Source organism: Brachycentrus maculatus, unplaced genomic scaffold (assembly GCF_059751285.1).
Source record: "Brachycentrus maculatus isolate JH-2025_06_01 unplaced genomic scaffold, ASM5975128v1 h1tg000438l, whole genome shotgun sequence".
NCBI classification, from domain to species: domain Eukaryota; kingdom Metazoa; phylum Arthropoda; class Insecta; order Trichoptera; family Brachycentridae; genus Brachycentrus; species Brachycentrus maculatus.
Window position 1 is genome coordinate 445,695 of NW_028281186.1, and position 18,894 is coordinate 464,588.

At 35.9% G+C, this 18,894-nt stretch overlaps 1 protein-coding gene across 6 annotated transcripts in view; it reads left to right on the plus strand.

The window, feature by feature from the left end:
* The window catches only part of rdx (BTB/POZ and MATH domain-containing protein rdx), a 226,889-nt gene extending 210,709 nt beyond the window's left edge, over window positions 1-16,180 (plus strand). For 5 of the 6 annotated variants that reach the window (XM_088271367.1, XM_088271368.1, XM_088271364.1 and 2 more), the window contains 4 exons: window positions 4,162-4,348; window positions 11,680-12,259; window positions 13,426-13,604; window positions 14,096-16,180. In XM_088271367.1, the coding sequence (XP_088127493.1) occupies window positions 4,162-4,348; window positions 11,680-12,259; window positions 13,426-13,604; window positions 14,096-14,392 (1,243 nt within the window). In that variant the 3' untranslated portion in view covers window positions 14,393-16,180. Of the gene's footprint in view, window positions 1-1,428; window positions 1,789-4,161; window positions 4,349-11,679; window positions 12,260-13,425; window positions 13,605-14,095 lie in introns of those variants that run through there. The other variant, XM_088271365.1, reaches the window with a different exon arrangement.
* Window positions 16,181-18,894: the final 2,714 nt, after the last annotated feature.

Consider the following 18,894-nt stretch of genomic DNA (forward strand, 5'->3'; position numbering starts at 1 on the left):
ATGGCTCGCTCTCAATCACTCAGAATGCGAGGGATATCTGCTCCTGACATAAAAATTGATAAACGGCACTGTTGAATATTGATGATACATCGTGTGTATACATTCGAATATCTGGGATGAATGATACTATTGTGATATGTCCTGTTGTGGCTGAAGAAGAAGCGTGATTAAGGAGTCGTATATTTGATGAGCCGGGATAAGATTTATCAGGTGAGGGATGGATATCCATTTCACGACTGACGGTTTATTAAATTACGGCTAGAAAATGGATTCTGTTCGGATGAATGGCTTTTGACAGACGAGCCCGAAGGACGAGACGGGGTCGACTAATCCACATTAGTCTTCCAGAGAATGCCTTCTCTGGGGGGCGTAAGGCACCCGAGACCCTATCAGGTATAAATGTGCAATTTACTTTGGGCCCACCTTGATTTCATTGTGTTTTTATTAGTGTTATTGACGAGGCGAGGCTCTTAAATTACCTAGCGGTACATTTGGAATATGTTTCCAAAAATTGCAATCTTTTTTACCACGCGTCCATTGCCAATATACATTTTAAAACGGTAAAAATTCCAAGTAAATAAAAAGTTTAAAAAAATATATAACCATGTATAAGCGGATTAAAATACAAAAAAAACGTTTTTTTTTATATAGCGCTAGTTTAGTAAAATACTACCTCTAAGACAATCTTCAATTAAACTGTAAAAAACTGTAATAGATTCGGCAGTCACTTTGTTGTAATTTATATCCATTTTGATTTAATTTTCACTTGGTAAATACCACTTGTTATTCAAATCTATTGTGACGCGTGTTTCGATGCATTCTCTTCATCTTTCTCTTAAATTTAGCTTCACATGCGGTGTTTGAAAATTATGCGTAATGCATCAAAACGCATGTCACAAATAGATCTTAAGAAATTGAGCTATTTAGCAAGTAAAATTTAAATTACATATTGGAAAAAACTTATTAATACGTTGAAGGGATAAAAATTATATTCGTATAATTATTTTTTTAATAGATGATAATAGTGATCACTAATGCAATGGTAAAGCACTTGAAAAAAATTCGAGTAACATTAGATATTAGAGATCATTAAAAAATATGTATTCATTTACATAATTAAAAAAAAATACCAATTGTTTGTGGCATGTATCACTCAATTGTGGGTGCTTTGCCAAAAAAACCTTAAAGAATACATATTTATTTTAGATACTTGTTCAAATTAATGAAATTAACGCAAAAATAAAAACTTATTTTAGTACGCGTCATATCTGAATTAGCCCTGAATTTTCTCCTAAAAACCGGCCTTGTAACAAAAGGGACGTTGTATCGCGATATCATCGCCTGCCGCCCATGCACCGACTGCAGCCCCTTCCCTCGCTACCGCGTGCCTTCACCCGATGGACGAATGTCTCCGCGATTTCTCCTGTCAGTTGCCTTCTGTCAAACGCCCGGTTCGGTTCTCTCTCCACCTCGCGAAAGTGCCACTTTCTTCAAAATAATAAACGTGTCTTATTTGAGCAACACTTTAGAATAAAATGGGCGGTTAATTATTCAAATCATATTTTTATTTATTTGTTACAAATTATATTTTTTGTTGAAAACGTTTTGTGTTTATACGTGTAAACAATTAGTTAAAAAAATGTGTCATAAACGATAATATTAAAAAAGCTATTTAATTTTAATAAATTAAGTGGATATAAATTATTTATACAATATTTAAAAAATAAACAAAAAAATGTGTTGCGGTTGTCAGGTACATTGTGACATGTGTCGCTTAATTATAACAAGGTGATTTTAAATGTTTTTTTTTTTGTTTTGTTTCATTAAGATTTTAGATAGTATTTTATTTTTATTTTTTATATTTATAGGTAAACTTTGAAATTCAACGTTTTTTTATTCATGTGTGTATCTAGGGGACAACTTCTGGACATTTACAAAAAAAATATATTGTAAAAATACAACTCAATCAGAATTTCTGTGGTTTTACCACGGTCAAATAAAATTGATAACTTCTTAATAGATATTCGTTAATATTTAGTGTTTTATTTGTGTGCCGTCTAGTGATACCTAGTCAGTCTTTTAAAATGGTCAGTCTAATAAAATATTTAATTTTATAGTCGGAACGCGATTAAAAAATACTTAGATGTCTTTTATTTGTTTGGTTATGTGGGATAATATTATGTGTACGTTTTCATCTTTTACCGAAAAGTAGTCGAGTACAAAAGAGGCAGTGCCTACGTAATACCTACATAGTTATATCGCATACACTACATATACTTATTGTAAGATTGGCAGCCGAAGAAAGTGCAGAGAAATGCATTCTATCGGTCGACTGCTTTTCCCCTCGCAAGTTCGCCGGATCAAAGAGATACTAATTCGTGTAAATGTGTATCTTTTCTAAAATTCTCTCCCGACGGCACATTTTCTCCGTGATTCTCCGCGATTCTCGGCGATCGAAAGTGAAATTACCCGCGGATGAAATCGGCTAATTTCGTTGTGCATTTTATCATGTTTTCTCTTGAAAAGTTTATTTTTGATAGCCTTTTGCCAATTAAACGTTCGATTAATTATTATCAGGAGTTTGGTACTCGTAAAAAAAGTACGATAGTGTTTGTTTTGTCTATTTGGGAGTATCAGTTTTATTTTATCGTTGCATTGTGTGGAATTTATTGTATTGTTTACTTGTTTTTAGTTTATTTCCTCGAATAGGATACAGCATTTTAAGTATAAGAATATTTATCTATAAAAATGAAAATATACTATTCCCGATTGGGTTAGCTAACAACAAAAATATTATTTTAATTTAACTTTTATAATAATTTAAACAGTCGTCGTAGCATAGTAATGTATATGGCGTCGCGGGTTTGATTCTTGGTGAAATCAAAAGTAATTGAAGAATGATTTATTTCTAATAAATTTGTATTTATATATATAAATATATATATATATATATATATATATATATATATATATATATATATATATATATATATATATATATATATATATATATATATATATATATATATATATATATATAAAACATCGGACTGGTACCCGTGTGTCAATATTGACCTCATGGCCTTATTATTTTTGTTCAAGATAAATAATGAAAATTACATAGTTCCGATAAATTGCGACTCAAGCAGTCATCGGGTTCTCAATGTAAGGTCATTTAATGTTTTAAAACAATAAGAAATACAGATAAAAAATTGCAAAGGTGACTTACAGGTTTATCTTTAATTTAAAAATAAAAGCAACGGAAAAATCAAACAATATATGTATATGTCGATTAGAAACATTATATACTTTACGATCAATAACAGAGACATATTACTCTCAAATGATTAGTCGAGTAGGGGTGACCTGGCATGGCACGTGAAGAAGAAGAAGAATGTCTGATCAATTCGCTCGTAATTATTTAGTATTATGTTTTGTGTATTTATGTAATATATTTCTTGTAATTTATTGTACACTCAACTTCCCGCAATGAATCTAACAGTCCAAAACTTTTGTATGGGTCACTTTGAATCCATTAGGTGATCGGATAAGATTGCTAGTGGCAGGAGGAATACTCTATAAGTCAATATTTTTTAAATTTATTTAATAATTTCACAGAACAGCTATATCAAATTATACACATGTATTCGTATACGAGTAGGTACATATAACCAATTTTGTCAACCAATTTTGATGAACGATAAATATAGGAACTTTGTCTGGAGTTAGTTCTACTCGTGAAAAGTGCTAAGGCGTCAAGTTGCCCTGGTGATTTGATAGAGAACTCTTGATTGGGTAATCAAAACTTTAAAATGTGATAATCGATGTTCCAAAAGCAATGTTTGTTTTATTACTATGTTGAAGCGTTGTCCCTAAATGATTAGTCAATAAGCTGTCAATGCATCCAATACTGACCCACAATACATAAGATTTGGACCGTCCGATAGGCAATTGTAACTAAACGGACTAAGTTAACTTAATATGTTAGAGTTTTGTTCTTAAATGATTTAGCTATGAAGCTGAAAATGCATCTGGTACTGACCCACAATACACGAGGTTCGGACCGTCTGACTGGCGATTGTGACTAAGCCTTAATATGTTGGAGTGTTGTTCCTGAATGATTAGCGACTCCGACTAACCGTACTGTCTCCCCGTCCCCAGGTTGCCGGTGGCGAGCGAGTGTCCAGGCTCTCAGGCGGGCGGCGGCGGGCAGCAGCCGCAGCAGCAGTCGGGCCGCGTGTCCTCCGCGCACACGGCGGGCGGCGGCGGCATGGCCGTCAGCCGCGTGCCCAGCCCGCCGCTGCAGGACGGGAACACGCCCGTCGCCGAGAACTGGTGCTTCACGCAGGTAACTGACTGACTACAAATCTACTCATACTTATCTTATACACATAATTATAAATTACAATAATGCGCCCTCGCTCAGTTTTGTTCTGAGGTGATTTCTCACGAAGACCGCACTATATAAATTGTCCAATAAATAGTAAAAATAATTGTTGGGTAATATATCCAAAATAAAACAAGGTTTTTGTTGGATTGAATTATACATTTATTTATGTAAATCTTAATACGTATTAAGATATACATGAAATGTTGAATTTGATCCAACAAAAACCTTGTTTTATTTTGTATATATTACCCAACAATTCAATATGGAATTCTACCAACTGTCTGCAGTTACAATAAATAAGTAAAAATAATGATAAAACACTCTCCTTACCATCCATCATTCATTGTTTACTTTGTGTAATACCACTTTAAAAAAAAACTTATTTGTGACTACCGGTTTCGGAAAATTATTCCATTATGAAAATGTACAATATAGACATGTTTTAACAACATTTTGGTGCACCGATGTTGAAACCTGAAAAGGGTAATTTCAGGGAATGAGGTCAAACATTTACGACGTATTTTCGTACTCCCATTTACCTTATGTCGTGCCGGTATTTTATTATGTTGGTATGTATAATAATATCACTTAACATACAGTCGTAACGACCTTGCTACGGATGTAGTTGTTGTTTTATAATATCGTAAAATACCTGTCGGCACAGTGCTTTAATACGGCGTTCAAATCTATTGTTCGATAAGCGTTTCGTTTTGCCGATAATTATTTTGCTCAAACACATGTTCTTTCGGTGCCCTGAACCAGCCGCTCGGATTGCAGCGTTATACAGGCGGCGCAAAATTAATCACCCGATTGGAAATTGCTATAATTTTTGCAAATGGCGTCGTACGTCAGTCACATTTGTCGTTTGTGAACTAGACAGCTGCAGTTTACAAACAAATTGATAAAACGGGCACAAATGTGTAGCAACACTGGCGGCAACCGCTTGACGGATATCATCTTTTCAAATGAATGTAAAAAAATTGTTAAGGTTTCCATCACTCGAAATATTTTTTTTTAAATAGTAAAAAAGTTTTAAAAAAATATATACTGCAGCTGTCTAGTTCACAGATGACAAATGTCGAGGTCCTCATCAAAAAGTTACATTTCTAAATTGCATAAAAAATCCTTTAAATGCAAATCTTAATTGATGTTGTGACAAAAAGTGACCAATCCTGTGTTAAATCAGTATGAAATCATTAAATCGCACCAAAGGGTAGCAATTTTACAAGTTAGAATTCCTGATTACTTAAAATCATTTATAATGGAAATGTAACGTTTTGGTTAGGACCTCTACAAATTTGATTTGACAAGTCGTTTGCAAAAAATATAACATCTTCCGATAAAGTGATTAATTTTGCTTATTTTTTTTTACAAAAATGTTAATAAAATTAGTATATAACATGACGTACCCGTCTCTTCGTCAGGACAATTGTCCTGACGAAGAGACGGGTACGTCTCGAAACCGGTAGACGTAAAAATCTCGGTGAGTGGTTATATACTAATTTTATTAACATTTTTGTAAAATAAAAAAAAAGTAAAAATGACTAACCACAAAGTAAATGCTTTAAATATTAATAATATTGAGAATATTATTAATTTTGCGCCACCTGTATAAATATCGAGGCGATTTCGTATCGTCCTGACCCCAAACCACATCCTCGGATGCAGTTGTCTCTGACAGGTGGGTAATGCAGGTAGAGCAGAAGCCTTACTTTATCCTGGCCGTAAGAGAAATGCCTACTCGGTTATCTGTACAAGTGTGTTTTTTAAACTTCTCAGCTCCGAGTGAAAGCTACTTCCTGTTTATAAAGCTCACCCCTGCGTCCGGTTGATTATTTATGTCTGTAAAGACCTTTCCCTTGTTTTTTTGTATTATCAATTTATATTATAAGTTCTTATATCATTTTTTAAATTGCAAAATATTAAAGTACATATCGCTCACTCCTTTCAACAACGTCATATATCAAAAAACTTGATTTTTCAGGAGATCGTTTTAAAAGTTTAAGAAAAATGAAATGTATTAAAAATAAATATCAAGCCACTTATTGAACTTTTTACTGTGCAACAGATCTTTTTAGATAAAACATTAGAAGAAGATAGAAGATTTTTTCTCCATTTGAAAAATATTTAGTATATTAAAAAAAAATAAACAATACCTTTTCTTCAAAATGCAAAATCAACACTTTCCGCACTTTCTAAGTTAAAAAATATGCCGCTTTTGCTGGGATATAGTGCATTTTCTGGGCATTCCGAAAACATGGACAACTTAAAATTGACGATTTTTGACATATGACGCTGTTGAAAGGAGTGATCGATATAGTATAAGTACATAAAGGCTTTAGTATTACCCTGGGTTTTATACAAAACTCGATTTTTATCAATTACATACATGAATACACCGTCATACAAATATATGTACAAAAAATAATAATAAACCATATTTATTTATTTTTCATCATACACATATTTGCAATTTTATATTTAATAATCGTAGAATCTTTCTTTAAACATAAATAGTACTGTCTATCTATTCCTCTGCCATTTTGATTTGCAATTTGCTGATGGTCGCCTCATTTGGATCTATTGTATTATTATTATTATTCGTTAGGGTTTTCTAAATTAGCCGATTAATTTTATATAGGATAGTAATCGATCGAATACCTTATCTTCCAGAATTTAACACATTATATTCATTTTTGGACATCTCAACCTATGTCATCTATATGAAGAAGAATATGGAAGTCTGGGCCATTACGGGAAATAATATGAAAAATAACTATAATTGGAGATAATTCAGATTTGTGAACAACTATTTGGTCACACTCAAAATGGTGTATTTTTATATTAAAATATAATAAAAGGCAATTTTATTAAATGCTCGCTCCATTACTACAATAAGTATGACAAATTTCATTAATTGATGCGGCAGTCACATTGTGGTAATATCTATCAATTTTTAATTTTATACTTTACTACGTAAATACCGCTATTTCTAAAATCTAATACGGTGTTTGAAAATTATGCGAAATGCATCTAAACACGTGTCACAATAGATTTTAAGAAATAGTCTCATTCACTAAGTAAAGCTGAAAATAAAAAAAAGAGGATTACAAAGTTAGTTACTACTGGGTGGCTGTGTTCATTCGTGTTTTCGTCGCCGATTGGGCAGAGTGGGAAATTTGAACAGGGTTTGGCAAATATTGGTTCTGTGGAGCTCAAAGATATGACTTGTGTACATTGGCTCGTGAGGGGAATACTCGAGTGGGCTCAATGACCCTCCGCCGAGTGACTTCAAAACATTGTTAATGCCTCTTTGTGAATGTCAACACACGACCGTAATCCCGAAGGAGCTGACCAAGTGTCGGCTCGGTTATTGAATACTCTCCTGATCACTAATTAGGAACGTGTCGCGGACGCTCAGAGCTGATGTCGCGTGGGTGGTATTTTTTTTGTTCATTAAAAAAATATTAACCGTGATTCGAGACACCTACTTTGAAAACCGAGGACGAAATATTATTTCTTCATAATCTAGATCACAGGTTCTCAATCTTTTTTGGTCTAGCACCTTCTTGTCAAAGAGAATTGCCATAATGTCGCCTCATAAGGGAAGGGATAAAAATGTATTGCTGTCTAGAGCTCTAGTAGATCGTAGTAGTCTCGTTGGGGATCTATGATAGACCTTGATAAGGATCAAGATTTGGTGTTCTAGATTCTAGAGAACACCCTCATTGTCATTCATTGTTCACTTTGTGTAATACCACTTAAAAAGTCTACTTCACGACTATATAATATTCACGACTAATAACCATTCAATCATCAGATCAACTGTAGACTACAGTCCAAAGTAGTCGCGAAGTAGAGTTTTCAAGTGGTATTAGTGAACGATGTATGATAAGGAGAGTGTTATATTACCACACAGCCAAGTTAACAACGCTTTTAACCCTAGAATACTAACCTATCGTAAAAATTACAACGGCAAAATGACGTTCCTGGAAAAAAAACAATGTTCACGTCGTTCACGGTACCTTCCTAATGTACCTTTATTTTTTTTTTCATTATTACGTGATCTCTTACCCCAAAGAATGTTGTTATGACTTCTTAAATAATGAAAGTTTTTTTTTATAATATTTTTATTCCCGTTTTATTTCTATATCGTATTTTTTACGAATGTTCAGTAACAACGTCGGTTAGGATAGTTAAGTGGGGTTAAAATAGAACATATTTTCTGTTTTTTTTGTAATGAAGTTAATTAGGTATATGATTATTATGATCATTACTTGTGAGTTTACGATATGAATTTACGTATGCACTAAGTATTAAATATGTTATATTTTAAATATTGAAAGCATGAACTTTGTGGATCATAGTGATATTATTTTGAGAAATAAAAAGACTTTGTTTTTTGATCCACTCACATTTTTATCAACAACCAGCTAGTTTCGGCAACAACCTGTTGCCCTCTTCAGGGTTCATTTTATGACTAAACATATAAGTTTTTTACCCATTTGAATATCGTCGTTGTTTTTACGATCCCTTGGAATGAAGCGACGGATAAGTTGTAATAATATGACGTATTCATTTATTGTATATTCTTGCTTTGGACACAAATGGTCCATCGTATTTGGCGAATTGACCATGGGCGGGGTGCGGTCGCTGACCGCTAGATGCTAGAGACAAGCATTCCGATCGGCCACTCGGGATTGTTTTCCACGCTAAATTACGCTTATATGTGAATTGAACTTGCAAAAGCTGATTACGCATGTGTTGGAACAAAGATCGCTCGACTGCGAAACTGGCGTTGCGGGTTCGATTCTCGCCAATCGCAAAATGAATTCAATAAATATTTATTTTCAATCGCTCTGGGTGCTTGTGATGTGAATTCGATACATATTTATTTTCTATTGGTCCGGGTGTTTGTGATGTATTTTCACATCCACCTTCACCCCTACCTACAGAAAAGCCTCTAAAATATAGGATTTGCGGGTTATTCTTAAAAAATGACAGTTAAAAAAAACCTATTACGATTGTTAAACAAGCGCAGTTTTTTTCTTATTAAAATCGTAAAAAACGTAGCTTTTAATATTTCTTCTTTTTTTCTTCGCCTGGATAAGCAAGGACGTCTTTCCCATGCAAGACGTAGTAGGGTGTGACGTAGTTCGGTGATGATGAGGCTGGAGTAGGCGCCGAGCGCGGCTGGCCGGCAGCCGGCGGAGCTCCGGGCACCGGGTCGATGGCCGCCGCGCCGCCGGCGCGCGGAGGATGGCCGACCTTGACTGTTGTGTCATCGCAGCCACATTTCGCAACATCGCCTATCCCATTTACGCAATCCGGAATCTTCTAACCGGCTCGTCTGCCGCGGACTTGAGCTTTTTTCGAAATTCTAGAACTGGCTTCGTTTGGTTTCGATACGTGTTGGAATCGTAGAAATATAGGCGTATTCTTCCATGAACTGATCAAATTTCGGTACGTGTTTGAATCGTAGATATTAAGGCTTATTTTTCCACTTGTTTTAGCCATGATTAATTTATATCTTAGTGGTTGGCGCGTTTGTCTACCGCGCTGGAGTTCCAAAATACATATCCGTGATTTTCACTCTAATTTTTTTTTATATCAAACGCAGGACATTGCTTTCCTATAATTATCGATCAATATACTGTCTTTAGCTCTATTGGGTACTGATGCATTTAAAATAAAAAATATAAAAAATTCGTAGACGTTCTAATTTCATCGGACAACAATTTCTGGCATCTTGGTCTATTTGCTTTCGCTATTCGTTTTTTTTTTTTTTTTAATAATTATCACACGTGGAATTACTTATCTTTAATATTTCTCAGTTTAAATTTAACAGGTTTTTATTTTATTTCTTTAATTTGGAATATACAGTATACTGTATATTCCAAAAAAATGACACTTTTCTGATTTCATCTGACAATGATTCCTAACATCTTCATCCGTTTTGCTTTCGTCGTTTTTTTATATAATTTTCACACGTATCAAATGGAATTATCTTTGATATATCTAGAACTTAACTTGTATTTTATTACTTTAATTTGGAATATACAGTACACACGTGGTTGTATTTTTGCACTGTGCGGTTTTCCGATCGCAGCGCGGGCACCTCGCTCTAGTCCCTTCTCGGCGTTCCGGGTTCTTACCCCGACGCGGGTTCTATGGCCGAAGCGATTTCCGTTACCAGTCCGATGACCCAACCGCAGATTGATCGAACTTTTACAAAATCCGCACATTAGTACTAAATAATATAATCCCATTTGGTTTGCAAGAGAGGTCTGTTAGGGAGCCTAGATGCTTCTGTATCAGATCCGGGGACGCGGTTAGGAGAGCTTTCAATGGGGGAGATCCAAAACACAGAATCACATCAAACAAAATCATGCAACTGGCTTAATTTGAAAATCTTTTTTTCACAAATTTTAACATCCACATCGTAGTCGTACAGGAGAAAGTGACCAACTAACAAAACGTAAAATGTTCAGGAGGGCCATTTAAGTCACTTTTGCTTGGCAAGAAAATAAACATCAATGCAGTTAGTCATTTTTACCAAGTCAATATACATATTATACTTCCAAGTTTAAAATCTTTTAAGATTTTTTCAGGGCAATATTAAGTCAGTAATATATGAAATAGTCAATGATCACGTTTTTGTAAAAACATGCACTTGGACACTTTCTCCTGTATGACTACGACATACCTCTTTTGGTCAAAAGAACTTTGAGTACCATGCAATAAAGTTGCACAACTTGCTCCCACTGTCCGTAAAGTCATTAAATATTGAAACTAAATATAAAAGTGCTATTCATAAATGGATAATGGAAGTGGGCGGATCTGCGTTAGATCGCATTATTCAGCTATGTCGTATTTGATTGCGTAATCGATTTTTTAAAATTATAATTTTAAAACAGGATATACAATTTCATTGATTTATTTGGCAGTCACTTTGTGGTAAAAATCTTGCCATTTTTAATATAAGATTCACTTAGTAAATAACACTATTTCTTAAAATCCACTGTGACACGTGTTTCGATGCATTCCGCACCATCATCTCATCATCATTTTCAAACACCAAATTTTCATGTTTGAAAATGTGTACCGGTATTTGAAAATGATGCGGAATGCATCGAAACACGTGTCACAGTAGATTTTAAGAAATTTACTAAGTAAAATAATACAAAATATCTAAGTTTAAATATTATTGCACATTTTTCAAAATGTATATAGGTTGAATATTTTGTTGTTGAACCCGCAATATTAAGTTAGCGTTTGTTTTGTTTCAGGTGAAAGTAGTAAAGTTTAGCTACATGTGGACGATAAACAACTTCAGCTTCTGCCGCGAGGAGATGGGCGAGGTGCTCAAGTCGTCCACGTTCTCGGCGGGCGCCAGCGACAAGCTCAAGTGGTGTCTGCGCGTCAACCCCAAGGGGCTGGACGAGGAGAGCAAGGACTACCTGTCCCTCTACCTGCTGCTCGTCTCCTGCAACAAGTCGGAGGTGCGCGCCAAGTTCAAGTTCTCCATCCTCAACGCCAAGCGGGAGGAGACCAAGGCCATGGAGTCGCAGCGGGCCTACCGCTTCGTGCAGGGCAAGGACTGGGGCTTCAAGAAGTTCATCCGGAGAGACTTCCTCCTGGACGAGGCCAACGGCCTGCTGCCCGAAGACAAGCTGACCATATTCTGCGAGGTGTCCGTGGTGGCCGACAGCATAAACATCAGCGGACAGTCCAACGTCGTGCAGTTCAAGGTTCCCGAGTGTCGACTCTCCGACGACTTGGGAGTCTTGTTTGACAACGAGCGCTTCTCAGACGTCACGCTGGCCGTGGGCGGAAGGGAGTTCCAAGCGCATAAAGCCATTCTAGCTGGTAAGTTCCAAACCTGTTTTTTTATTATTTTATTTTATTATTTATTCATATTCAATAAAGCGATGGGTGAGATGAGTGTATGTGTAAAGAATCAATGTTCATATTAGTGCTCACTCCTTTCAAGAGCGTCATAAATCAAAAATCGTAAATTTTCAATTGTGTATGTTTTCGGAATGCCCAGAAAATTTACTAAATCCCAGCAAAAAAAAACATATTTTTAACCTAATATTTACTAGCTACAGGGCAGAAAGTGTTGTTTTGCATTTTGAAGAAAGGGTATTGTTTAATTATTATTTTTTTAAATATACTAAATATTTTTCAAATGGAGAAAAAACCTTCAGGTTTTACCTAAAAAGATCTGTTGCACAGTAAAATATTCAATAAGTGGCTTGATGTTTATTTTTAATACATTGTGTTATATTTTTAAACTTTAAAAACGTTCTCCTGAAAAATCAAGTTTTTTGATTTATGACATTTAAAGGAGTGAGCGATATGAACATTGAATCAGAAAGGTATATAAACCTGCGACAGCTATAATTGGGACAATCACTACTGAGAGCTAGTGAATGAGGAATGAATGGCTAGAATGTATTTACTAAGTGTACATAGGAGAATTGAAAGATTGAATAACAAGATTGTGTCGGGTCGTGGTCCTGTGGTTAGTGTCGCGGACTCAGAGTTTCTCGGTTCGAACCCACTCTACCACAATTTAATATTTCTAATAATGAACCGCTTAGGCTCATTATTCGAAATATGTAGTATGAAATTGAAGTATTTTTGTAAGTGAATAAACACAAATACTCATTAAAAAAATAAAAAAAGATGAATGTATGCTGGGACAGATGTTTGTGGCATTCCATTCTCTCGGAGATCTACCCAAGCTCCTTTGCGTAACCGTCAAAATATTTTGAATTTTGTTTAGTAGATAGTGTTTTAGTATTAATCAGTCTTGATAATGAAGCGATTAGCTTCGAAACCGGTAGACATCATAATTAGGTTTTAATAAAATATTTATAGTGTTTTTTAAAACAAAGTTACATTTTAATTATAAAAATGATATTAATTAACCTTAAGTTACCGTTGTATCGGAACTGCGTTCTCTGGGGGAAGTCTTAAGGCTTGTTTCTGTATAAACTGGAAACTGATATGGATGTGTTTACTTTTAGCTCGCAGTCCCGTGTTTGCGGCGATGTTCGAGCACGAGATGGAGGAGAGGAAGAGAAATCGGGTGGACATCACGGACGTGGACCACGAAGTTCTCAGAGAGATGCTTCGCTTTATATACACAGGACGAGCGCCCAACCTTGAAAAGATGGCGGACGATTTACTAGCAGCTGCTGATAAAGTACGTATTATTACGTGTAATTTAGTCATTTGTTTCCGGATATGTATGTTATTTGGTAATTTATAACTAAACAGTTCACATTTTTGAGTGTGTCCATTTGGACACACTCAAACATATTTGCATACTTGTTTACAAGCTAAAACAAGCTATCATAAGCTAAAATAATAAAAATGAAAATTATATTTTCTGGTGTTTCGCATGTATGTGATTATAATCCAGGATTCGGACCTCATATACTGATAAAAGATTTTCTGCTCAATAAAAAGCTTTTTTTCATCTCACCAATAGATGTCTTTAGTGAAGATCTAGTGATTCAAGAACAATGTTTCGAAATTGGATCATATATAGAACTTCCAAAATTTTGAGTAGTGTGGCTGTCAGTAAGGGTAGAATTGGTGAATGTTACGCGTGTGTAAAGTCGTCAGCCCCGTGAATGCCCAGACCTCATCGTTGATGAAATATATAACTAAATAAGTGGTTTTTGTTTTCAGTACGCCTTGGAAAGGTTAAAAGTGATGTGCGAAGAGGCGCTGTGCATGAACCTGTCGGTGGAGACGGCGGCCGAGACCCTAATCCTGGCGGACCTGCACTCGGCGGACCAGCTCAAGGCGCAGACCATCGACTTCATCAACACCAGCCACGCCACAGACGTCATGGACACGGCGGGCTGGAAAAACATGATCTGCAGCCACCCGCACCTCATCGCGGAGGCCTTCCGAGCGTTGGCCACGCAGCAGCAGCAGATCCCGCCCATCGGCCCGCCGCGCAAGCGAGTGAAGCAAGCGTGAGGGGCGCCCCGCGGCCCGGACAGGATGCTATTTTAGTGAATTTTCCAATTGACTCGCGGAGCCTTCCGCAGCCTCGAGGGGCCGAGTGCGGAGAATATTGTGTTCAGTGCGAAACGGACGCCGGACTCTAGACGGACTGCGAGCTTCGTGCGTTTGTTTCGCTCTTACGTTTAACCGTAGACGCGGATAGTGCGGTATAAGTTTGGAGTTAATATAATTACGTTATAATGTTACGTTAGCTAATTGTAAAGATTGTAGAATCTCGCGAATCCCACCAGACCGTGTACGTGAACCCCGACTGTGGATGTCTGTAGCGCGTCATCGACTAGTAAAACAGTGAGACCAAATTTTCATATGTATATTCAAAATGTGCCAAGTCTCTCGAGCGAAACTTTGGTAGAAGTTGTAATTTAGTTTCTTTTGTGATTCTGGTTGTTTTTCAAAAGCGATCGAGTGCGTAATTTCTTTATTTAAGAATGTAAAGAATAAATGTATAATTGGCTCTAAAATATTTATATTTCCTCAAATTGCATGCACTACTAAGAACTAATTATTCCAGTTGGCAAAGTTCATGTCATGAACGATAATGTGATATGTGGAACTTTTCGGTTGCGTCTTTAAGTTCCTCGGTCTTATGATTTAGTTGTTTTGATTTCTATAATTTTCTTAATGAGCGGAGCGGCCTCGTGATTCTCCCGTTGTCCCGTTGTCCCGTTCTCCCGTTCTCCCGTTCTCCCGCTCTCCCGTCTCCCACCATTGTGACATTGTGTAATGATACCCTCGCGAGACGCCCGTTCCGTTCTTATATTAAATTGATCTCTGTGTTGAATTAATAATTACGAGAGTAAGAAAGGGTGTATGCATGGATGGAAGGGCCACCCCTTCGTACTTTACTTACTTTATTAGATGATTCATGATGTTTCTTTATTTCGCTTCATTTACTTTTTGTTGCCTTTTCCATATTTTGTTTATTCGACCTAAAGCTGCAGTGCAGGAACCGGGAACCGATATCAGACCGAGTTTGGTTTGTTTTCTCGCTTGATGTTTGTTTGGACCGTGTTGTTGCGAGCGGCGCTGCTGTCGGACTCCACTCCGACAGCTCGGCCCGTAAATATTTGTTAAATGTGTATTCGGTTCCTCGGAACTGGTCCGCGTTGAATTAATGAATTTTTATAAGTTGTCAACGTCTGTTTAAATTTTACTTTGTATGTATATATAATAGACAGATGTCGGATTGTAAATAATATGTCGTTTGCCACTTTTCCACTAATTCAACAAAGCTTCAAACTTCACTCTAGTGTATCACAGATACGTTCCTCGCTCTCCGTAGAGTGGACTGACATGTTGACGAAAACATTCAAAAAAACCTTTTCATTTTTATGACAAATAAAAATCATAATCATCGAACGATTACAAGAAATTATATTACGTAAGAGAATTTGCAGTCATGTTAGCTCTCCTTGTTAAATGTTATTGTAAAATAAGCCATAATGTTCTGTGATAAAAGTAATAAAAATATGTCTCATCTCGCATAGTGTTCTACTCCGTATCATAAACTGCATTTACCCGGGAGCGCAGCGGGAGTCGGGGCGTGCGGCGCGCGCGCGTTCTGCGCGCCCTCCGCACGCCCCCCCGCCACCTCCTCGTGAGGGAGATAAAGAGGAATGAAAATTATGTGTACTTTTATTTTATAATCACTGAACCTAAAACAAATGTTATTACAAAACACACTTTTTATTTTACTACATCTCATCATCCATAAATAAAAATACATCATACAATTCCAAATTTGTTTTATTTAAATTTTTATACTAAAAAAAATAAAGAGGTCACAAATCAAAATCATAAGGTGGGTACAAAAAGGAATGAATGGAGATAGTTAGTCACTCTCACATTCCATTAATTATTAGTGCGTATTCATGGATTGTACATAACGCACCCTCAATACTAGACTAACCGAATTCAAAATCGTCAGATATGAATTCTGTTAGTAACACCTTCTATGTGTCTAAGGTGAAAACAATGTTTCATTAAAGAAATATTTTAATTGAAAAATTATATATTGGTATTCTTAGCTAAATATTATTTTCTGGACAGTCTAAGCGGGTTGTATTATTAGTATTATTAAATGGGAATCAAGTTGATGCAGAGGGGGGGTTAAATCTAGAACCTCAAAGTCACCGAACCTCTAGTCACAGAACCACAAACCCACTCAAAAATCGGCAATATAAAATCTAAGTAAGCTTTTGTAAAGCTTGTCTCTTTACAGTCATCACATAGACCAGTGCCATCTATGTTTTGCTATCTGCACTACATTTTCATACTGAATAAATAATTTTATTTTTCTTTCGTTTAACTTTATCCGCACCCAATGCAAAGCATCATATTGACGCAGTGCTATCTTGATTGTCACTTACATGAAGACAAGGTGATCACTCCTGCGCTTCAGGGACCAGTCCAGGGTAATATCAAATAAATATTAGAGTGTAAAATCAGTTATATTTATTTTTACCCCTCCCTAGGAATTGAACCTGGTACCTCTACCACGGTAGCTAAACACGTTAACCATTACACCACAGAGGCGGACAAAACTAATAATGGATGAAATTTTACAAGATCATGTCTTGTAAAACTGTTTATTCCTAGGATTTTCCATCATATATTTTATGAGATAATATATCGTAACATAATATAATAATAAAAAGGAAGTAGTAGAAATAGGTGCTAACGCACTAATGCTGTTATATTAAACTCTTAAGATCTCCATCTGCATTTTAAGGCAGCATATATACTTAAAACACAATAAGGGATTTTTTTTTTGCAGTACATTTTTTTGCATTCTTGGACTAAGTAGATTCTACTTAATCCAAAAATGCAAAAAAACCTACTACAAAAAAAATATCCCTTACTGTGTTTTATGTTTGGCCAGCCGATATGGTACCGCATCAAATAACTCTGTGTCGATTCGATGTAATTAATGAAGGCAGGGTGATCAGTCCTGCGCTCCAGATTGATAAAGGAGTGGAATATGTTTGATGGGATACAGGTGACGTACTTGAAGAAGCTCTGAATGAAGGATATTTCTGGTATATGGAAAAGGAAATTTATGAGGAGTTTTACTTATGTATTATTATTTTTCGACATCTCATTAAAGATGAAGAAGAATATGGAAGTCTGGGCATTTTACAGGGCTGACGGCCGTCATAAGCTGGTTTAAGTGATCACTTTACAAACATGTAACATTCTCCAATTCTACCCATTATTGACAACCACACTACTCAAATTCTTGGAAGTTCTATATATGTGAACCAATTTTGAAACATTATTCTTGAATCACTAGAACTTCACTAAAGACATCTATTGGTGAGATGAAAAGAAGTTTTTTATTGAGCAGAAACTCTTTTATTAGTATGTGAGGTCCGAATCCTGGATTACAATCACACACATGAGAAACGCCAGAAAATATAATTTTCATTTTAATTATTTAAGCTTATAATTACTTAATTACTTGCGTACTAACTATTTTCTTCTGTGCGTGTCATGTCAGGTCCCTCTGATGTCGACTATCGCTTGAGAGTAATTGTCCTTAGTAAGTAAGTACTATAGGAGAGAATAATGGCTAGAGTAATCAATCGAGTCGCATACTTTCATTTATACGATCTTGCATACACTGCTAATATTCATTGGGCCTTGAGAAACTTAATTAGGCATATGATAAAACGTGTTGCGTAAGCCGATTCCCTTACCCGCACCCAATGGTGCATAGGGCACTGCATCATATTTATGCAGTGTTATCTTGATCGTTATCTTCCATGAAGGATCTTACAAGAAGGTAAGGTACTCCTGTGCTTCAGGGACCAGTCCAGGGTAATATTGAATAAATATCAGATTGCAAAAATCACTATTATTTATTAAAACACCCCCCCTGGGGATCAAACCCGGGACCTCCAGCACGGTGGCTAAACACGCTAACCATTACATCACGGAGGTAGATTTAATTTATGTAAAAAAATTAAGTGAAAAATCTACATATTTCACTTCCTGGTTTATTCTTCAATTGTGACATTACACTAGTTCAATTATTAATCCATTAAATGATTCTTTACCACTTGGTTTTACATTTTCATTACACGTATCGGCTGAATAGAGAAAGGTATTATTTTTATTTATACGCGCTAATATTGCGTTAATCATTCTTGGTTTATAACAATTATTGCACGCAATTTGTTTGATTGTATTAATTTCTCGGTTAAATTCACTCTTATTTAATGGGATTTGTAGTGCTCTATAGATCATGGAGTTGCAGCTAGCCAGTTTATGGCTATAGGGATGGGCTGAACAAGAGGGATTTACAGTGTCCACATGTGTGGGTTTTCATTCCTACCCCCTCTTCAACCTTCAACGTCTCAAGGACACAAATCTAAAATTTAAACTTAGCTTCACATACGGTGTTTGAAAATGATGCGAAGTGCATCGAAACATGTGTCACAATGGATTTTGAG